Below are 23,851 nucleotides of genomic sequence, written 5' to 3' on the forward strand. Positions count from 1 at the left end.
CAGTACATAACTTTAATCCCAGCACTTGGAAGGCAGATACAGACAGATGTGTGAGTTCGAGGCCAGCCTGGTCTATCTACAGAGTAAGTTCCAGGACAGCCAGGACTACACAGAGAAACCCTGTCTCAAAAATCCAAAAACTATGATCTGAAGGGAAAAAAATTACCATTACTAAACATCAAACTACATACCGTTGAAACCGTTCTTGCTGCTCTCTTTGTTTTCGAATTTCTGGAAACTGCTTCTCATAGTACTCCCTGGTTTTGCTTTCTTTTGCTTTCCTCCGGGGATTGTTTTCTATTCTGTCCACTTTTTTCTCCCATGCTTCCATGAGCTGATCATAACGCTGGCAGATTTTTTGTTCCTATTAAACACCCGTAGTAAATTAATAACAATTAAACTGAACTCTATGATTTGGTAAGCCTTTAAAATACATTCCATTTCTTAAGTTGAAAAAGAGGTACATTTGGCTTATATGACTCAGCTAAGAATGACTATTTGTTCCTGGTCTGACAGGAGAAATGGAACAACTTCTTTAGATGAACACATAGGGTGCACTTTCCCTGGAATTTTTACTAACCATTAACACTATACAAATTAACAAACTCATTGACAACCACTGGTAGTGGCTGACCATTTATTTTTATTTTCCTGAAAACATGCCTTCACTGTCAAAAAGAAAGGAAAATTAAAAACATTTACATAGTTCATCATCTAATCCAGAGGTTCTCAACCTTCCTAATGCTGTGATCCTTTAATATAATTCTTCATGTTGTGGTGACCCCCAACCATAAAATTAATCTAACTGCTACTTCATAACTGTAATTTTGCTAATGTTAAGAACTGTAATGTAAATATCTGTGTTTTCCCATGGTCTTAGGCAATCCCTGTGGAAGGGTGGTTCAACACCCTGAGGAGTCGTGACCCACAGGTTGAGAACCACTGCTCTAATTAATCTTTTTTAAAATTTATTTATTTTTATTTTATGTGCATTGGTGTTTTACCACAGGTGTTGGGTCCCCTGGAACTGGAGTTATAGACAGTAGTTAGCTGCCATGTGGGTGCTGGGAATTGAACCGGGGTCCTCTGGAAGAGCAGTCAGTGCTCTTAACTGCTGAGCCATCTCTCCAGCTCCCTGCTCTAATCAATCTTAAAGGTAAGTATTTAACATTGTGTTGGTATCTATCCAAACTGTCAGAGAAAACATGCACATATAACAGTTTCTCTATTATTAGAGGTTCTGGATTTTCACTTTTTTTTCTTTTTGTTACCTAATATAAATATTTTTTGCAAGAATGGAGAAGGCTAGAATTAGCTATTTACCATCATAAAAAGAAATCTGGTTAAAAAACATGAAATCAAGAATTAGTATTCTTGGTTAATCTTGAATTATGATTCCATTTTCTTTTTTTGGGGGGGTGGTGGTTTGAGACAAGGGTATCTCTGTATAGCTTTGCACCTTTCCTGGAACTCACTCGGTAGCCTCGCCTCCACTCACAAAGATCCGCCTGCCTCTGCCTCCCGAGTGCTGGGATTAAAGGCGTGCGCCACCACTGCCCGGCATGATTCCATTTTCTACAGGTACAAGGCAGAAGAACCCTCCATTATGGACACAGAACTATTGACTACGTGACTCCATAAAGAGGAAAGTGAGAAGGACTTTGGACCACTGCTAACGTTAGTCACCTAACAGTGACTGGATAGGAGAGTATTTCTTCTCACACCATTCCCTCATCACTTCTTCCAACACTTATGTGCCTTTTGTGCACTTCACATTTTCTCTCTCTCCTCCCATCACTTTAATTCAAGGCAACACTGTCATCACCCAAAAGCTATCATCTAGTAAATGTGGCCCACATAATTTCAGTTACTTTCCAAAACAGAGTAGATGGAAGCCAGGAACTGGTCCATGTTAGGTAAGTGTTCAGATCTTCCCATGCATTCCCATGTTGCAGCCAGATGCAAATTCTTTGGTGGTTGTTTGATACAGGGTTTCCCATATCTCAAGCTGTCCTCAAACCTGATAGGTAACGGAGCACGACTTGAACTTCTCATCTCCCTGCTTCAACCTCTCCAGTGGGAATCACAGGCATGTGATACCAAACAGTTTATTTGGTGCCAGGGATCCAATCCAAGGGCTTCATTCATGTTAAGCAAGCACTATACAACCCCAGAAGTATATTCTTAAAATTGAAAACTGAACTTTGTTTAAACATCAGTTTAAAAACTTTAAAAAAAAAGTATCCTCTGAATCTCATACAAAGTCTTGGAGGTGACCTCCAGAGCAGTGTATCACTGAATCCCAGCATCCTTATCACCCATGCCCTTCCTGCTCACCCACTCTAAACTCAGTCAGTGCTGAGCCTGTCACATTAGCTATTACACTTGATCGGTTCCCTCTGCTTGTATAAGTTTACACAGTACTGGCTTTCCTTTTAGTGGCCCTCCCTGATTCACATCTGCTTTAGGCATCCCATTTTACACTCTTGAAGTCAGCTTTATGTATGAGATCACATTACGATCACAATCATGAACCTGCCTGCTCACATATCTGCTCCCTAAAAGCCAAATAATATGGCTATCTTGCTTATTTTTCTGGAATAATACATACAACATCATCTACAACTGATAAACACTTAATCAAACACATAAATTACAATTATTCCAAAGCACGAGAAGGTTTATTCTCCAGTGATTACATCACCAGAGGACTAATTTAGCAACTACCAGAATTACAATAAAATGACTGAACAAAAAAGCTAGTTTCTCACTTAATATTTCTATGTTGGGGGGAAGAAAAATACTCCACACCCATTATTTAAGATAGCATCTAGAAGATAACCCTGGAAATATGAACTATAGAAGTTTTACACCAATAAAAGCTGCTGTCTCTTGAGCTTGACAACTGGTTAACTGTCAGGTCATTCAGTATGAGGTAAAGTTCATTTCTAAAACACGTTCAAAGAACTTCATTTTACTAAAAATCTGAATTTAAATGTATCTGTAAAATTAGCATGAACATATTACAAAAGTAAGGATATTCTCTGAAACTTAATTTTTATGATTATAACCATAAAACTTTTAGACAGCAAAGTGTATAACTAAATGAAAAACTATTTCAATTTTTAGACACTGACCAGATAGTTTTTCCTAAGGACAGAGAGTGATGTCTCATCGGTATGACCATAACTTACCAACACTTGTTTAAGTCCTAACAGACTGAAAACAGATCATCCTACTTAGCCTTTTTTATTTTTTTGACTACTCACCATTTTGCTGAATAAAAATATTGCATAAATGACTAATGAAATTAATTTGATAATGATGTTAAATGTGGTATTACAATGTTACTAGGATTAGACTCATATTTAACTACACATACAGTTACTTTCTAAATCAGCATTTGTTCTTGTATAATCAGGGCTCAATTATTAATGGGAAAGTGAATGCCTAAATGACATGAATGGGAAAGCTGTACAAATTTCAGTTAACAAGGATAGGACCTCACCCTTTGTTTTCTTGCATGATTTCTTCTTTTAAAAAATAAAATGAGTTTTTTCCTCATCACCTGGTTTCTAGAAGAGAAAAATATGGTTGCAGAACATTAAGAAAAAGCACAACTTAAGCCATGTTCACTTTCTGCAGATATTGGAGATAGGCAAACCACTTAAGAACTTATGGTACAATCAGAGTTAATCTTAAGTTTTTTCACCCTGCAAAATAAAACTGCATAATTTTTGCAATAAGGTCTAAAATTCCTGCCATTCTATAACAAGATAATACAGTTAATTTTTAATTCATGCATCTAATTTTAAGACATATTATTTTCAAATTATAATAAAGGAGTAACTAATTCTTAAGAATTCTGATGATACAAGCATCTTCGTATATACTTTGAGAAAGAGAAATAAAAGGGAAGAGAAACCTTTTGAAGGTACTTCCCTCCTAGAAGGAGGATGCACACCAAAACATTTAGAAAGATGTGACTTCTGCTCAAGACAGAAGATCTCTCTCCCACAGATCTGACACAACACTCTATGGAGCAACAAAGGGCAATCTGACAAGACAGGAAAATGTGTCATGTGTCTTAATGTAACAGTGTCACTTTTCAACGTGGAAGCACTGTGACCTTTTAAAACAATGTCATGCAGATTCAAATATATAAATATTTAAACCCCACCAACTTACAGAAATAATTCCAAGCTGATTATTCAGACATAAATACAAAGCCAATGAAAGTAGAAATAAACTTCGGGATTATGTGTCACTCAGGACTAACAATGACACTGGCTCCACTCAAATAATCGAAGACAATAAGTAGCTTGGTGTATGACAAAGCAGTCAACAGACGAAAAGAATTATTAAATGTCACATTTGCTATTTCATATAAAGCAAATGTTGATGATAAAAGAATAGCTACTGAATGATTTGAGCAAATATGCATACTTCAAAGTAACATACAGTGGACCATTAAAAGTTATCAATTTACTCTGACTGCAATTATATGCTACTCAAAAATAAATGTCAATCAGTAAATAAAACTTGAAATGTCTACTAAGAATTTAAGTGAAGTCAGCTAGTCAATAATCCCTCTCAGCACAATCTAAAATAGGCAGTGTAGATAACATAAAATCAATCAACAACAGTACGGCTGCTTTCCAGCTTACATTGAAGGAGAAAAGACAAAACACAAACTGAGCTTTGGGGGGCGGGGGGATCACTAAATGTAGCCAACTACATTTTATCTGTTATCCTCCTTTTAAAAACATTTACACAGCTAAGTAGTTCTAAATCAAAATGTATGAGTTTAGCCTAATCTCCTAAAGGTTCTCAAGACCATGGCAATATCTCACAGAAAAATTCTTCAATAGATGACTTTATTATGAACCATTTACTTAACAGAAGTTAAAATTATGCAAATTTTAATAGTTGTCATGCACACTACCATGCAAATATATTTGCCACCAGTTCTGCAAAGTAAATTATTGTACACACTCTCAGAAATTAGAAGAAAAAAATATAAATAATAATGTGCTCATTAGTAACTGTAATAGTAAATAATTATAATGCTCTGGATACACTTTTAAATGCATATAAATAGAAATATCACATTTCTGTCACCAATTAATAGTAATTCACCTAAAATGCTCTAAAAGTATGATAATTAACAACAATTTAAAAAAAAACCTATCTAGCTTCTCTTACTTCAATCAGATCAAGAAATTAAGTTTACTTTTCACTTTTCTTATTCCAAGATCTGCATCCATAAAGGCCTGGTAGTAGGATGAGCAAGGCAAAGCAAACTACATTCTGGAACAGCCTCCTCACCCACATGAGGGGACTGAGCCTTCCAAGGCACCAGGACATTAAATGGCAGAAGGGTCTACAAATACCGTCATTAGCAAGAGTCATGGAAGGGATTTCCCTAGAATAGGGTTTTGAATAATGATAAAATGATCCGTGGCACTTCTACTTTGCAATGGCAGATGTGGCTTGGTGGGGGACGGTGTCATCACTAGTCTTAAATGAAAAAGCTTCATTATCTTACTTCATCATGCGCCTTGCAGGTACTCCACTGAAAAAAACACAAAACAGGAGGCAAAGAATTCAAGCCTCAAGGTAAGCCATTTCAATGTTAAGTATCCACCTTTTTTTTTTTACTAGCAGATTATAAAACCAGCTAGTTTTATGCAATAATTTATTTTATTTTTTGGCCTCGGAAACTCAAATCTGTTACCCCAACCCCCAAAAAGCCAGAGGAAGATAACATATAGTAAACAACAGCAAATTACACAAATCTAAAACACACCTACACTGTTATAATGATCTCTTTATAGAATAAATGTTCTTTACTGAACTCCAAAGATGGTAAGTACTTACGTCTTGATGTTCTCATGGTACACCTTGGTGTCTGATGGCTGGTTATAGAGTGGCTATAAAATAAATGACATTTATGTGCAGAATGTTGTGTATATACTTACATTAACAAACAAAATCATTTTATTGTGAGACTATCTAAATGGGATCATACCACAGCATCCAGCCAAAACCTGCAGGTGTCAGGTTTCCCTGTAACCCCATCTCCTACTCCAAAAGGAAGTTTGCAAACCCACTGTATCTATAACAAATAAGCCTCATCACACTTTCAATCTCAGAGGCAAAGGGAAATTACACACTATCTTTATCCTAATAGTACATTCTGGAAGTTCTCTTCTATTTCCTTTAGCTACATCTTCCTCCTCCTACCTAAGGGATGAAATGGCTGTTCAGGCAAACATGCTCAGAATAATACTTATGCAAAGGTAATCAAGTTTACTCACAATTATCTTAAGAGTATAACACTTTCTGCCCAGCTTTATAATTTTTATCTAATAGTAAATGGATAGCCCATTTCATCCCAAGAAAAATTATTAAAAAAGAAACTTAACAACAATAATATTAGAAATGAAAACAGGAATTTCTTACCAGTTCAACTTTTGGGCCAAGACCTTCAAAAATTTTATGAGCTTCTTCTGCTTTTTTCTAAGGAGAAAAACATTATTATATTGATAATTAAAAATTATATTACCCCAAAGAAAAATAATTGCCTATTTGAAAACACTTATTTAAGACTAATCTGCAATTAAATTTACGTTTACTTACACTGAAACACTCTCTAATTTCCCCTTATACTGGGGATTGATGCTAGAGTATCATGTAAGCTAGACAAGTGTTCTACCACTGAGTCATGGTGTTGGCATTCTCTAATTTTAATTTACATAAGGTTCTCTCACTAAATTTAATCAAAATTCTAGTCAAAACCTAATGATTATAGTGAGAGCAATATATAAACAATTAGGAAGTTAATAAAATATTGGGAATACAGAGAGAAGGAATAAATTTAAATTAGAAATATACCCAAGTATTTCAAATATTTAATTCACATGTTGCTGTTAATAAATATCTAAAAGCATAAAGTATCAAAAGAAGCATATAATGAGCTTTTTCTAGTTCCAAGGAACTAAGTAATAAGTGAAGAATAAAGAAATAGCTAGTTTTACTCCAATCATTATTTGCAGTAAAATAAAATTTTAATAACATATTTAACATGCCATTTTCAAAAGTAAAATAATCAAAACCAAAGTATCCCATAACAGGATCTTGTGGTGATACCTTGAACAAATAAAAATTGCCTGAAGATCAGAGGACAGAACAAGCCAGTAAGATTAAACATAGAAATCAGGCAGTGGTGACACACACCTTTAATCCCAGCACTAGGAAGGTTGAGACAGAAAGTGATGTGGCTGGGCAGAAAAAGGAATATAAGATGGGAGGAGACATGAACCTGGCTCTTTCAGGTTGAGAACCTGGTGAGGTAAGAAGTGGTGCCTGTGGCTTGCTCTGCCTCTCTATTCTTTCAGCTTTCACCCTGATATCTGGCTCCGAGTTTGTACTATAAGACCACTTAGAGTTTGTACAACAGATCTTCCTTGCTAAGAACAAATTAACTGGGCCAGCAAGACAGCTGTGGTTAGTTAAGGTGCTTGCCATCAAGCCTGACAATCTGAATCCCATCCCTGGAACCCACATGGGCAAAGAGAGTACTGACTCCATCAAGTTATTCTCTGTCCTCTCCATGTGTCTCAAATGCACTAACACACACACACACACACACACATCTCACATTTTCATATAATTATTAGTCTAAGTCTACATATGTAAGTAATTAATTCTTCAAATATATACTGAATGTATTCTATGTGCCAGGCACTTACAAGACACTAAAAAAAAAGGGGGGGGGGGGAGAGGGACAACAACCAATTCCAGTATAAAGAATGGTTTGAAAGGCTTATGGATATTAAAGTGTACTCCACATATAAAAAAGACAAACACTAGACAAACAACCTGGGAGTAAAGGTACTAAAAAACACTTAATACAACACTGAGAGCCTCATTTGGTAGGATACTACCAAGGAGGGAGTTTTTTGATAAGGCTCACATAGGGCCAGAGAAGTGGCTCAGTGGGTAAAAGCATTTGCTGAACAAGCCTGAAGACCTGAGTTTGCTCCCAAGAACACATGGAAGGAGATAACTGTTTCCACAGTTACCCTCAGCCTGGCACATCCAAATGCATGTGTAAAGTTTGGGCTACTTTGTAAAAAAGTAAGAAATAGGATTTTGTTTGGAGAATTGTGTACTAGAACACAGGTATGAAGGATGGGTTAGAAAGTGGGGAGGGGAAAGACTGTAAGAATGAGATACAGCAACCATGCGTAAAATTCAACTTAGGCAAATGGCAAAAGGAAAGAAGGGAAGCAGGTGTCTAGGATAACATAGAAAACAGGGTATGTGCTCTTTAGAAACTCACTGACATTCATGGTGTGGCTAAGGGAAGGAAACACCCAGCTCCAGGAAATAGCAGGAGTACCAGGAGGATGCTGGCACAAGAGTAATACCTAACAACATTTTCTCTCCTCTGTGCCATGTACTGCAGCAAATCATCCAGCCAAAATATAAACCATGTCCACAATCTTCTCCACTACATACTAACAACCATTCTTTTCTGTATTTTTATTCTGAAATTGAAGCATCTACAAATATTTTGGGAACACATAACTGAACAGACATAAAGCAACGCAGACTATTAAAAAAAAAAAAAAAAACAGAGTTCAGGAAAATAGTTTGTTTAGAGAGAAAACAAGTCTGGGTTCAAATATGAACCAAAGCAGCTTTTCCCTCATGAAGCTTGATTAACAGTTTCCTTTTAGGCAGTTTGCTTTTTCTCACCAACTCTGTAAATAAAACAAGTCTTCTCATATGTGATAATGGGTCCGATTACTTCAATGACACTGAGAATAATTCCCATAGTAAACAGACTGCCACTTCACAAGGAACAAACAAAAGATGTACTTCTGTCATTTCATGCCTTCTTGCCTGTGGCATCAAGACAGATGAGGTTACTCACTTGAGAAGATCACAGTGAAAGTCTTAGAAAACATAGCATGATGAGAAACCAGAACCACAGAGCTGGCAGTAACACCCAGAAGAGCTTTCCTCCACTTCCCTCTCGGAGTCCCACAAGAACAACTACAAAAAATAACTAGTAGTAGGGTTTACTAAGAAAGCATCTGAAAGAAAACATGGCTTGACAATTACTAAGAGTGAGTTAAAAGCATTCTTCATGCATGTAAAAACTTTTCACTGTATGAAGCCAAGACTCATACTGAGTGAGACATCAAGTTTGGCTATTCTTTGCTTTGTGGAATGAATAAGAAACCAAAAGGAAATGAAACAGAAAAACAGAAAAGATCTAAAATGAGTTTTCAAGTATGATGATGGGCATTAAGAAAGGTTTATTTCAATATCTAATGAAGACACATATATAATTAAACACAAATTAAGTTCTCTATCAAATCTTTCAGTCTTCACACCCACAACATGCACTAACTTACAACTGTTTAGCTTGTACAACAGTTTATTTTAAAATGTAATCAATAAGTATCAATGGGGCTGGAAAGATGGCTCAGAGGTTAAGAGCACTGGCTGCTCTTCCACAGGTCCTGAATTCAATTTCCAGTAACCACATGGTGGCTCACAACCATCTGTAATGAGATCTGGTGCCCTCTGCTGGCCTGCAGGCATACATGCAGGCAGAGCACTGTATACATACATACACACATACATACATACATACATACATACATACATACATACATCTTTAAAAAGTAAGTATCACCGAATCCATTTTATTTTAAAATGAACTAATACTAAAATTTAGACATTAAGAAATTGCCATTGTCTATCAGTTCCAATCTCTTTATCATTGAGATCACAAACTGGCCATAAAGGTCACTAGTGTTTTATAGTTCTGAAGGGTATTCCTTAAAAATCATAAGATATGCCAGGCATGGTGGCGCACGCCTTTAATCCAGCACTTGGAAGGCAGAAGCAGGCAGATTTTTTAGTTCAAGGCCAGCCAGCCTGTTCTACAAAGTGAGTTCCAGGACAGCCAGGGCTGTTATACAAAGAAACTCTGTCTTGAAAAACAAAAATCTGAAGATGTAACACAAAACTTATCATTTCCACCTCCACAAACAAAGGGCATACTTTCCTATTCTGAGCTACAGTCTTCCTCTAGGCATGGCACGAGGAGAAACATTACTTTTTCCCCTTACTGTCTTCCAACTTCATTATAGATGATTATTCTGGCCAATCAACAAACTGCACCCATTCTAAGCCCAACTAATTAAATATTAACTGCCTATATTTTTACCAGCATGTGACATTTACCACACAGTATACTTTATATGTGACTCTCAACTATCTACTCTTGTACAGATGTATGAGTTTAAGATTACTTTTGTATGTGTATTTCATGATGGAATTAAAATTATTTTTTAGTTTCCCTGCTGTCTTAGTTAGGGTTTCTATTGCTGTGAAGAGACACCACAACAAAAGTAACTCTTATAAAGAAAACATTTAATTGGGGTAGCTCGCTTACAGCTCAGAGGTTCAGTCCACTACTGTCATGGTAGGACATGGGAGCGTGCAGGCAAACATGGTGATGGAGAAGTGGCTGAGAGACCTACATCTTGCAGGCAATAGGAAGTGGTCTGTCTTACTGGGATAGCTTGAGCATAGGACACCTCAAAGCCCACTCCCACAGTGACATACTTCCTCCAACAAGGCCACATCTACTCCAACAAAGCCACACCTCCCCAGAGTGCCACTCACTTAGGGACCATTTCTTTCAACACATCACACCTGCCTTACTTTTCTTTTTAGTGTGTGGTGCATGTAGAGAGCAGAAGCTCATACCCTGTGTCCTCCTCAGTTGCTTATCATACTTTTTTGTGGCAGGGGAGACACAGTGTCTCACTGAACCCAGGCCTCACTAATTTGGCTAGGCTGGCAGGTATGCAAGACACAGGGATCCTCCTGTCTCTAATTCCCCAGTGGTCAGATTACAGGCAAATGCCAACACACTCAGCTTTTTATATGAGTATTGGGGAACTAAATTCATATCCTCAAGCTTGTACAGCAAGCACTTTATAGAATGAAGCATCTTCCCAGCCCCTACTGTTTTATGTGGATGGAGTTCATAATTATTATTTACTTTAGAACATATCATTCATACAAAAGGCTCAGAATAGCAATATACTATTTTATGACCCTAATTCCACAGAACATCTTATTTTTTTGACACTTTTTATAGCCTTACTATATCTACATTATATAAGAACATAGCTTTTGCCCATCATGTACTCTTGACTCTTTTTTAGAATTAGGTCTTCAGGTAAGCTCTCTAATCTTCTTACCTTTGTAAATACTGCTAGGCTTGCCTACCTCTCTTTAAATTTGCTGTTGTGATACTAGGCTAACCCAGGTCCTGGGCATGCTAGGGAGGTACTCCACCACTGCACACCCCAGCTAATAGATGCTTCTCTTACGTCCAATATCCTTTCAGACCTTGCTCTCTGTATAAAATATATTGACTGATAAATCAACTCACTACAAAGCAAATAAATTCAAACAACAATTCTGATTTTTTACTTTTTATGATTACCCTTGGCTATTAAATCTTAATATTATTTAAATTTTATTATATGTTGTGAAATAAGGTCTTCTAAAAGTCAATTGTTAAGATTCTCTGATGCAACATTTTCTTTATATTGAAGTGATATAAGCTTCCCTTTACTTTAACTGCAATTGAGCCAAGTAATGATCAAAAGTCAACAGTGTCAATACAAAAACAATTCACAGAACTATGGCCTGGATTTCCTAATTGATAAAAATTTGCCAACTAAGAGAATGAAACAAAAAATTGTTTTAAGAAAAATAAAAAACCAAAACCCACCTAAAGGTCAACGTCCACACTGAACTTTTAAAGTTCAGCCATATCCCAGCTATTAACTCTGAGGCTGATAATGAAATTCCTTCCTCTATCCGAAAGTACATTTGTACTGAAATGTGACCAATCATGCTTTGGTATCAAATACACTTTAAGTAAAAATTAACAAGCGTGCAGGTCATGGTGGAACAACCCTTCTATCCTAGCATAAGATGCACAGACAGGCAGATGAGTTTGAAGCCAGCCTGGTCTATACACTGAATTCCAGGCTAGCAGGGTTACATAGGGATATCTTATTTAAAAAAAAAAAAAAAAAAAAAATGCAAGCAAGCATGATGATATGATTGCAAGCAAGCATGATAACACTCAGGAGGCAAAGGCAGAAGCTTCAACTTAAGGGGTTAGCCCTGTCTACATAGCCAAATATGGAGTTCCATGCTATCCAGGACTACACAGCAACTCCCTGTCTTTTAAAAAAAAAAAAAAAAAAAGGTAAAAAGCTACAAAATGGCTGTTTCATATACTTGTCAGTATGTATATGATAGCAGAATCAGCTGATAAAATTCTAATCAGTGGACTGGGTCGTGCGGCGGCAGCGCACGCCTGTAATCCCAGCACTTGAGAGGCAGAGCCAGGAGGATCTCTATGATTTCGGGCCAGCCTGGTCTACCGAACAAGATCCAGGACAGGCACCAAAACTACACAGAGAAACCCTGTCTTGCAACCACCGGGCCCCCAAAAAAATTATAATCAGTGAATTAATAGTTATACAATATATAATGTAAAACAGAACTTTTATTTTAATATAATTACAATAGAATATATTCAGAGCTGGAAAATCCAGAGTCAAATAGATTTAAAGCCTATGTTGTCAGAAAGAATATAAACTTACCCGATTCTCATCATAAATAATTTGGACAATACTACGGTGTTTCTGCTCCACAGGAGGAGGGGACACAGGCTTCTCTGGCTCAGGAGGTTTAGCTGCTTCTTCTTCTAGCTGTTGCTAAGAGATCCAGAAGAAACTGTCAGACATTTGCTGCAGATCACCAATCAGCAGCCAGAGATAGCACATGATACCGTGCACTACTTATTGATTCTATAGGGTAACCGTTTACTCTACAAGGCTCTCAAAGATCCAAGAGCTCAAGGAAAAATAACCAGATACATTTTAATAACTAAATATCATAAATCATAGTAAGATAGACAGATGTAAAACCAATGGAAAAAAACCTTGACTACTTCAATTCTGATAAAGGAAACATTAAAGAGAAACTAAGTTTAAGAAAAGCACCTTATTATAACTCTATCACAATAGTCTTTAATAACATTGGGAAAAGTTACATGTTATTTGTGCACTTCGTTGTGAACAGTATGATAGGAAATAGTAAAAGGACTAATTCCCAGCTAAGAATAGTACCATGTCCAAATCCAAACTTTCCATCGATTTAGTACTGTTCTTGTCAAGAGGCACTGAACAGCTGGCATATGAATTACAAAGCAAAAGGCTTTGTAATTTTTTAGTCAGTCAGTCTAGGTTTGAGCCTGAAGGCATGATTATAGTCTTTTTTCCTAGAATTTAAGCAAATATCTAGGCCACTCATACAAGAAGTAGGGATAACAACACTATTTAACATGCAGTTATGTAAGGATTAAATGACCTATACTATATATACTCCAACTCTAAATGCTCAGTCAATGTTACCTATTACTATAAATAGGAATTTGCTCTTATTGCCTTTTTTTCAGTACCTAAAACCTAGTAAATGCTCAACAAATATCCAAATTGATTACTACTAGGTAAAGATAAAGTGTAGCATAAGGCGAGAGAAAAAAAATTACGTGTACTACCAAGGAAGACCAACAGTGAGGTACTATAAGATAGCCACACCCACTTGAAAAGAGAAATCTTCCCAACAAGGACTGGGGATGTACATGACAAGGTGGGACGTGGGAGGAGAAACACAGAAAAAAGAAATGTACCTAGCATGCAAAGGGCCCCAGAGTTTACCATCACTAGACCAATGGAAAAGTAGCTAGGCGTACATGCTTTCAATACCAATGCTGAGAAGGCAGACATAGGTAGGGCTCTTATGGCCAGCCAGCCTGCCCTAATGGAGTGCTCCAGGTCAATGAGAGACACTGTCTCCAAAACTAAGGTTGATGGCTCCTAAAAACAACAGCTGATGCTGCTGCCCTCTGGCCCCTACCTAAACACACAGCCCATCATGTACACCTGAGGCTGTCCTCTGACCACTGTGTGCACACTGAGTCCATCATGTACACCTGAGGCTGTCCTCTGGCCTCTGTGTGCACACTAAGTCCATCATGTACACCTGAGGCTGTCCTGACTTCCACATGCCACACAACAATATTATGTAGGCATTCACAAACACTCACATGCAAAGATAAATATAAACTAATAACAGACTGAAGAATTTGCTTAAAGAAGTGATACTCGCCAGGCGGTGGTAGCACATGCCTTTAATCCCAGCACTCAGGAGGCAGAGCCAGGCGGATCTCTGTGAGTTCGAGGCCAGCCTGGTATACAAAGCGAGTTCCAGGAAGGGTTCAAAGCTACACAGAGAAACCCCGTCTCAAAAAAAAAAAAAAAAAAAAGAAGAAGAAGAGATACTCTCAGCATTACCATGTATGAGGCCCAGAATCACGAAAGGAAAGAGAAGGGGTATTGAAAATAGGGAAGAAAGAATTAAATAAATGACTTGGAATAAAACCCAAAAAAGGAAATAGAAATTTATTGTAGAGAATTCACTTATACCCTCCAAAAAGATGGGAAAATTTACTAATAGATGAACTATAATTGAATTAAAAAAAAAAAAAACACTTGAATCACCAATAGGAAAAAATCTTCACAAGTACACACACACACACACACACACACACACACACACACACACACACATCTCTCCATTAGATCAAGTTGATTTAACCAATGTTTAAGTTCTGAAAACAAGCGAGAACAAAAAAACTGCAATATTTAACCATCTCAGAGTTTAGAAATGGTCCGTGTTAAAATCTTACCCAAACCAGACAAGGACAGGTGAGAAGAAACAGTAGAGGCTAGCAAGACTGTGTAGTAGGTAAAGGCACTTGCCTGATGACCTGAGCACTATGCATGGAACCCACAGAAAGGAGGAAATAGTGAAGTAAGTCAACAAAGCTATCCTGTGATCTCTATGCCCACTGGGCATGTGCATGCACACAGTTCTGAAAAGACATGTACTTACATTTTGGGTTTTTTTGTTTGATTGGTTTTTGTTTTTTGAAACAGAGTTTCTCTGTGTAGCCTTGGCTGTCCTGGAACTTGCTCTGTAGAACAGGCTGGCCTCAAACTCATAAAGATCTGACTGCTTCTGCCTCCCGAGTGCTGAGGCTAAAGGTGTGCACCACCACCACTGGCACAAGTAATACTTTTTAAAGAAAGTAACAGTATAAACTAGCTGGTTGCAGTAGCTCACCACTCTAATTCCATCACTCAAGAGATTCAAAGGTAGGAGGATTACACTGAGTTCCAAGTCAGTCTAATGCATCAGAGTTCAAAGCCAATCTGGATTACAAAAATGACCCTGTCTCAAAAATAACAAAACAATCAGAACTATTATAACCTAATCCCTTTCATGAATTTAAATTCCCAAATAAATACTGTTAAATTAAACTAACAATTTATAAACAAACAAATAAAAAAGGCACCAGGCATTGGTGGTGCACACCTTTAATCCCAGCACTTGGGAGGCAAAGCAGGCAGATCTCTGTGTGTTCAAGGCCAGCCTGGTCTACAGAGTGAACTCCCAGACTACCTAGTAAGACTTGGGTTAAAAAAACAAGATAATGTGGACAAATAAAACTAAACCTAGAGATGCACAGGTGATCTGAAACCAACACTAAAATAGGGCTCACTAAGAGATGAAAGGAGGAAACTATACGACTAGCAAACAAATGTAAACTACGCACTTCTCTGTGACGGAAACCCAACATTCTTTTATTACTAAAATATTTGCAGACAGGAATAATGGCTCACACCTAAAATCCCAATATTCAGGAGGCTGAGACAAGAGTATGAGGCCAGCCAGGGCTACCAAGGAAGATTCTGTCTAAATGAAAAAAGAAAGGAATATCTTTACATGTCAAAAAAATACAGAATTTCTCGACCTGATGAATTTCTACAAAAACTTAGAATAAACTCAATAAATAATAAACTAAGACATTATTTTAAAACATAAAGCAATAGAAAAACAGCAATAAAAACTGGAAAGAAACAAAACTGCCACTTTTAAAAAACAGCTGATGAGAGAGAAGGCTCAGAGGTTAAGAGCATTGACTGCTCTGCCAGAGGTCCTGAGTTCAATTCCCAGCACCCACATGGTGGCTCACAACCATCTGTAATGAGATCTGGTGCCCTCTTCTGGCTTGCTGACATGAGCATTAATTACACAGAAAACACAAGCAAATCTACAACTAAATCATAAGTGTTAAAACCAAAATTTTTATAAATTATAAATGCAACAGTTAAAAAAATTACAATTTTTAAAGTACTAACATTGGGATGGGGAGAGGACTCAATGGGTAAAGGACCTGAGCTTCATGTGTAGCATCTACATAGAAGCTGGGCTAAGTAGCACACCTCTGTACTCCAGTGCTGGAGAACAGACCAGGAGGATCCCTATGGCTCACCAGAGAACAAGCCTTGCCAATTGGTGAGCTCCAGGTTGAGTGCTAGACCCTGTCTCAAAAAAGTAAGGTGGAAACACCCAACATGAACTTCTGGCTATCACATATTATGTACACAGAAGTTCAGCAACACACACAAACATGTACGTGTACAACACACACACACACACACACACACACACACACACACACACACACACACAAAATTGGGGCCAGCCAAATGGCTCAGCAGGTGAAGGTACTTGTTACCAGGCTTATTACTGGATTCAAGCCTCTGGTCCTACATAGTGGAAGAAGAGGACCAACCCCCAAAAGCCATTCTCTGACCTCCACACACACACACAAAAACATACAAATTGCCAGGATGGGAGGAGGAGCGTAGTCCTGCCTCACCTTGTTAGGTCATGCACTGTTGACTTCCACGGGAGGCTTTACCCTTTGTGAGGAGTGGATGAGGTGGGGATTGGAAAGGAGATGAGCTGTTAAGAGCACTGGCTGTTCTTCCAGAGGTCCTGAGTTCAATTCCTAGTAACCACATGGTGGCTCACAACACCTCTAATGGGATCTGATACCCTCTTCTGGCATAAAGGCATACATGTAGATAGAGTATGCATACATAAAACAAGTAAATCTTAAAAATAAATAAATAAATAAATAAATAAATAAATAAATAAATAAATAATAAAAATAAGTACGTCTTAAAAAATATGGTTGAGGTAATAGAGGAAAGAAACCTCTGGACTTCGCATGTGCATACATGAGCAAGCAAACACACACACACACACACACACACACACACAAATTCTTAAAACTCAACAATAAAAAGACAAAATATGTGAATAGACATAGATCTAGGAAATAAGTATAAATATCCATTAAGCACATGCAAAGACACTCAACATTATTAAGAAAAATATTAAGAAGATACAAAGTAAAATCACAGCAAGACATTAGTTCACATCTACTAAGACGGATATTTCAAAAAGAAAATAAAAGTCAGGTATAGTGTTGCATCCCTTTAACCTTAAACAGTAAGCTGAGGGGGAGAACCGAGATCTCCACAGCAGGCTGTGCTACACAGAGGGAAGCCCTCCAGCACCCGTGTCACACAGGGAAAGGGTAGGAAGAGGGAGGAAACAAATGGCGGCAAAGGAAGAAAACAAGAGAAAACTCATCAGTGCCAGCAGTTTCACAGTTCCTAAACGCTTAGGTTGTACCATAAGATCCAACAATTCTACTCCTAGGTATATATCCAAGAAGACTGAAAACAAACAAGAAGATCCACATAAAAACTGGTCCATGAATGTGACAGCATAATAAAAAAAGAAAAGCAGCCATGGAAGAAAACTGGTTAATTCCAGTTAGTGTTTTTTACTTACATTGTTTTTTATAAAGCTTAAAATTAAAAAAAAAAATTGTTTTTAAGTAGATAGGGGCTGGAGAGTTTGGTTCCCATCACCCAAATGAGGAAGCCCATAACTACCTGTGACTCCTGCCCCCAAGGAATCTGACACTTTCTCTGGCCTCTGAAAGCACATATACACATACACATAAATAAGAAATAAACCTTTAAAAAAGATAGAGACAACCCAAATGTCTATCAATTAATGAATAGATGAATAAAATATTGTATGGTTCTACAATGGAATCAATTTAGTCAGTAACAATTTGAAAATGTTGATGCTCCAGGCAGCAGTATCATATGCACTTGGGAGGCAGAGCCAGGCAAATCTCAGTGAGTTCGAGGCCAACATGGTCTACAGATGGAGCTCCAGGACAGGCAAAAACTACAGAGAAACCTGGTCTAGGGGGGGGGGGGGGAGTTGATGCAAATACATAGGCAATTCTTAAAAATATGTCATAGGCTTCTATATAACTAAACAGGTAATTCATGCAGACAGAAATAGACAAGTAGATTCCAGGAGATAAGTAGTATTAGAAACAGTATTAATGAATAATGGGTTTCTTTTAGAAGTCACAAAAATGTTCTAGATTCAATAGTGGTGATAACCTGCAAAAATTTATGAATATATTACAAGTACTTAATTCCACACCTTGAAAGAATAAATACTGTGGTGTGAATTACATCTCAGTTTTAAAAGGTGCTTTTTTTTATTGATTCAGTTTTGATAGAATGAATCTATAGTCCCAGCTACTCAGGAAATGAAGCAGGAGGATCATTTGAACCTATTAAGTTTAGTGTCAACCTAGGCAAAATTTATTGTCAACCTAGGCAACATAATCAATGAGAACTTATCATAGTAAAAACAAAAAAGTCCAACTCCCTCCTCAAATAAAACTATTGAAAAAAAAATGAAATGATATGCTAGGAAATTTTAACAGTTAAAAAAAAGAGAGAGAGAGAATATCTGCACATAATGAATACAGAAGGCATAACATGAAAATAAGCTCAGCCTCATTCCTAATCAAGACAATGCAAATTAATCAAAACTATTTCACATCCAAACTGAAAAATAAAACTATCCTGTAAAGACAAGGAGATGCACAAACTGGTAGGCATATATGCTGCCACTGAAGATATAAAATAAATTACATTTTAGCAACCATAATAACTAGCACAAACAGACAACATACAGCATAGTATGTATGGCAGGAGAAATAAGGACTGAAACAAAAGAAATGAACAGTGCTGAAGAGCGAGCAGAGCACAGGCCCATCAAAGGCATGGCTGCTCTTCACACCACCTTCTAGCACACAGACTGTTGAGCAAGGAGTCCAGCACTTACTTGCTTCTTTTTCAATTTAAGGATCTGCTGCTCTACTTTTGCGATCTCTCGATCTACCCGGTCCATACTCTGTATTAACTCTTCTTTTGAAAGCTTTGAAGGGGAAGCATTTTGATCATCTCCACATGGTTGCCCAGACAGTGGAGAGGATGGAGCTTCATGTTTGCCTCCAAATGCTGGATCCTTTAGAAGAAATATAATAAACAACAATTTATTTCTCACTAACAGTCAATGTTAGCATCAAGACTATCTTAACAGAAAACGTAAACTTTAAAACACAGTGGAGTGTCTGTCTCTGTCACTCTGAGCATATAAACAGCCTTTATTGGTTGCAATGGTAAACAAAGACTGAGAACATGTCAACTATCACTCCTGGAGTGATATAAACAGATACTATCCCTACCCTTCAACAGCAGTGGGCTATTTCTCTAATGGCAATGAATTCTTGTATTCATACATACTTGTAAATATATATAAAACAAAACACAGATGTTTATACTACTTTTTATAGCTTGGACATAGCATTCACTATTCATTTTTAATGAGTGTGTGTGTGTGTGTGTGTGTGTGTGTGTGTGTGTGTGTCCATCCACCTTACCATTTTTTTGTTTGTTTGTTGTTTTTCAAGACAGGGGTTCTCTGTGCAGCTTATCCTGAAACTCACTGTGTAGACCAGGCTAGCCTTGAACTCACAAAGATCTGTCTGCCTCTGCCTCCTGAGTGCTGGGAGATTAAAGGCACGTGCCACCACTGCCTGGCTCACCTTACTATTACTAAGCCAAGAGTTCCTATTAAAAGTTTTTTTGGGGGCCTTTGGAGATAGCTTGGTAATGGGATTCATATTCAGCATGATGAAGCCTTGAGCTCAATCTCTAGGACCAAAGTGTTTTCAGTATTTCCAAAGACCAATTGAGGCATGAAGTCAAACTACAGCACATGTGCCATCTCTTTAGCATAAAACATCTTCCCAAACATTTATCAAAAAAAAAATCTTTATCCCATTCCACCCACAAATCAGCAGTGATCTATTAACAGATAATGGAAATCCCTCTACCAAAAATCTACCACCACACACACACACAATTTCCAGTCTAAGATAAACATACAAGCAGTTTATTAAACACATAATTTTAAAGAGGGGTATTATTTTTCTCTAGGCTATAGAAAGCTCAGAGCAAGAATAGTTAGAAAGACTACAGAACCTAAAACATACCAAACAATGATTTAAAAAAAAAAAAAAAAAAAAAATCAGTAGTTCTGAATCAGGAGTGCCTAGGAGACAAACCACTGTCCCCAAACACAATTTCAGCTAAAACGTATGTAATGCTAAAACGCCTCATAACACTATGCACATCATGTAAAAAGGTATTCTGGGTAAAAAAAAAAAAAAAATCATAGCTATACCCTAAACCTGTAGAACTCCATAAATAAAGCATTAACAAAAACAGTAATAATTCTCCTAGACTCAATAATCCAGTTAAGTTCCAGTACATCTGCATTAGTATATAAACTCTAGCTGCCTGGAACCCTCACTTCATTCTTCCTCTATTAAAATGTAAGTTCTTGGGTTCACTGGCTTCAAAAGGGAATTAAGTTTCTTAAAAATAAAAAAATTCAGCGGTGGTGGCGCACGCCTTTAATCCCAACACTCGGGAGGCAGAGCCAGGCGGATCTCTGTGAGTTCGAGGCCAACCTGGGCTACCATGTGAGCTCCAGAAAAGGCGCAAAGCTACACAGAGAAACCCTGTCTCGAAAAACCAAAAAAATTTAAAAAAATAAAATAAAATAATTCAATTTTTGGCTGTGACTATTGCCATCAACTTTCAAAAGCAAAAAGGACAAGGGAATGTGTCTTTATGACATCAATGCAGAAAATTCAAATCTTCGTCAACATTGCATAAGATACAGCAAATCAGCTAGCTAATATTTGCAAAAATGAATACAGAATTTTAGAATTTTCTTTTTATTACAAAGGCCTTGTAATTATGAGAATTTATTTCTAAGAACCTTGAAATTTGTGTGTGTGTGTTTTTTCAAGACAGGGTTTCTGTGTATTCCAGGCTGTCCTGGAACTCACTCTGCAGACCAGGCTGGTCTCAAGCTCAGAGATCCTCCTGCCTCTGCTTCCAGAGTGCTGAGATTAAAGGCCTACACCATCACCTGGTGATAAAACTCTTTGACTTTCCTACCTACCACATGCATATGAGATAGTTTGTATCACAGAGATATGTATTCTAACTAGCAGATTATGAAAATGTTTTTAAAAACTTGTTCTAAAACTTGTTTTATACATATACTAAAAACATACAAATTACTAATTTCCCTTTCTGAATTAACAGTAAAAAATACTTAACCAAAGACAAATCTCTTGAATGCCGCCTTTTATGACAGGATTGGAACAGCCTGATAGCTACTTAAAGTAAGAATTAGATTTCCTTTTTTGGGGAAAAGGGGAGAGGGGGCATGTGTATGTCTACTTTTTAATTATAGACTTGGGGTTTATTTTTTAAAATACAAAAAAAGAAAGGATGTAAAAGGAGAAGAGGAAATCAGAGTTGACAGACTATGAAGTGCAGGACGGCATTAGGGATCCTGTATTTTCATTCCAACTCAGGAGACACAACCTAAAGTCCCTGAAATTTTTATTAGCATGTTTTCTCAACTATAAAATGGAAATAACTCATATACAATGAGCATGCCACATTTTAATGAATGAGTTTTAAGATCCCCTTTCTACAGCTATAAATTATATATGGGATAATTTACTCTGTGTCAGAAGATTGCATATTTAAATTTTGTTCCTTATAGTGAAGCAAGGGCTTTCTTGTAAACCCCAAACACTCTAACAGTGATAATCCACGTGGTATGGTACATCTCACAACTCCTAGAGGCTCACCTAGTTACTACCTACCACAAAGAGCTTATGCCCATTCAATACATGATCTCAACAATTTACATAAAAGACAAAAGCACATGATATCCATCTACCCTTCCTGTAGGTTCACTGGTTTTTTGTTATACTTGTTTTCTCACTATACACACAGTTTTGTTTCCTTTCTGGCTGAACTACCTGAAAATAAATTTTATATATACAGCCTGTCTTTTGAAAATAATTTGGGAAGTATAAAAAAGTATATATGGGTTATAACTCTATGGAGTTGTATAATTAAATGGAAGATCATGAAAAATGTTAATAACAAAAGGTGTCTGAATGCACAATGACCAAAAATTAATCCAAATCGTGGAATGAATTTGAGGTTTGTGGCAGTATTTGCATGTCTCACAGTTTTACTCCAGCTGCATTCTGGCATGTGCACTTTGCCCTGTGGCTGTCACCCTACAAAAGGAGTTGCCTGAAACACCCGGGCTTAGACTTAAGACTACTACATGCTGCGGCTGCTAGACGGTTCAACTGAGAAAGCATCTGCTAGGCAAATGCACAGGCCAGGCGGTGGCGGCACACACCTTACACCCAGCACTCACAGGCAGAGAAGGCGGGAACCTGAGTTGGAGGCCAGCCTGGTCTACAGAGTGAGTTCCAGGGCAGCCAACACAGACATCTTGTCTGGGGGGTGGGAAGGGCACAAGACCAGAAATTCAGATACCCAGCACACAGGCACAATAGTGAAGCAGGTGTGGTAGCCTATCTATAACCACAATGTTCAGAAAGAAGAGACAAGATTCCCATGGAAACTAGCTGGGTAGACTAGACTACCTGAATGGTAGTGAGAGACCCCACCTCAGTAAATACAATAAGGTAAAGAGCTATTAAGGAAGGCAACCGGGCTGGAGAGATGGCTCAGAGGTTAAGAGCACTGCTTTGTTCTTCCAGAGGTCCTGAGTTCAATTCCCAGCAACCACATGGTGGCTCACAACCATCTCTAGTGAAATCTGGTGCCCTCTTCTGGCTTGCAAGGACACGTGCAGGCAGAACAGTATATGTAATAAATAAATAAATCTTTAAAAAAAAAGAAAAGAAAGAAAGAAACGCAACCAACATCAGCCTCTGGCTCCACACCACATGCACTCATACACAAGCCCTCACACATGCAAATATGTACACATGTATGTATGCACACACACACACACACACACACACACACCATACATATACATTATACAAAGTTTTCTGATCATATAGAAACAAAATGGTTTAATTATGGAAATAAAAACTAAATACTTATGTATCACATTAATGTATCTTCTTTTTTTTGTTGTTTTTTTTTTTTTTTTTTTTTTGGTTTTCCGAGACAGGGTTTCTCTATGTAGCTTTAATGTATCTTTAGACTGTGTTACAATGTTTGGTTTTAGATATTACTGGTTGAGCTGCTGGCTTAAGTTTCAGAAGAAATTCACTGAGGCCAAGCCCAAGCAGGATGGCTTGGCACTAGGAGAGTAGAAGTGAAGGATGAGGAGTTCAAAGTCAGGCTTGGGAGACAGCAAATCCAAGGCCAGCTTGGGCTTTGACACCTTGTCTTAGAGAGAAAAAAAGAGGCAGGGGAGGGGGTTGTGTCACTAATTAAATTTTGAATTAGTCTAACTCAAAATTTCCAACAATTTTTGAAATGCCCCTGACAATATTTCT

General features: G+C 37.5%; 1 protein-coding gene across 23 annotated transcripts in view; it reads right to left on the reverse strand.

Annotated features, from left to right (window-relative positions):
- Ncor1 (nuclear receptor corepressor 1) overlaps window positions 1-23,851 on the reverse strand; it is a 154,348-nt gene that overhangs the window by 90,676 nt on the left and 39,821 nt on the right. For all 23 annotated transcript variants that reach the window (XM_036196488.1, XM_036196485.1, XM_036196487.1 and 20 more), the window contains 7 exons: window positions 19,267-19,449; window positions 12,723-12,836; window positions 6,466-6,522; window positions 5,881-5,933; window positions 5,549-5,575; window positions 3,509-3,575; window positions 192-364 (listed from right to left, as the gene is read on the reverse strand). In XM_036196488.1, coding sequence (XP_036052381.1) covers window positions 192-364; window positions 3,509-3,575; window positions 5,549-5,575; window positions 5,881-5,933; window positions 6,466-6,522; window positions 12,723-12,836; window positions 19,267-19,449 — 674 coding nt within the window. The remainder of the gene's footprint in view (window positions 1-191; window positions 365-3,508; window positions 3,576-5,548; window positions 5,576-5,880; window positions 5,934-6,465; window positions 6,523-12,722; window positions 12,837-19,266; window positions 19,450-23,851) is intronic.

This window comes from Onychomys torridus, chromosome 8 (genome assembly GCF_903995425.1).
Source record: "Onychomys torridus chromosome 8, mOncTor1.1, whole genome shotgun sequence".
Lineage (NCBI taxonomy): Eukaryota > Metazoa > Chordata > Mammalia > Rodentia > Cricetidae > Onychomys > Onychomys torridus.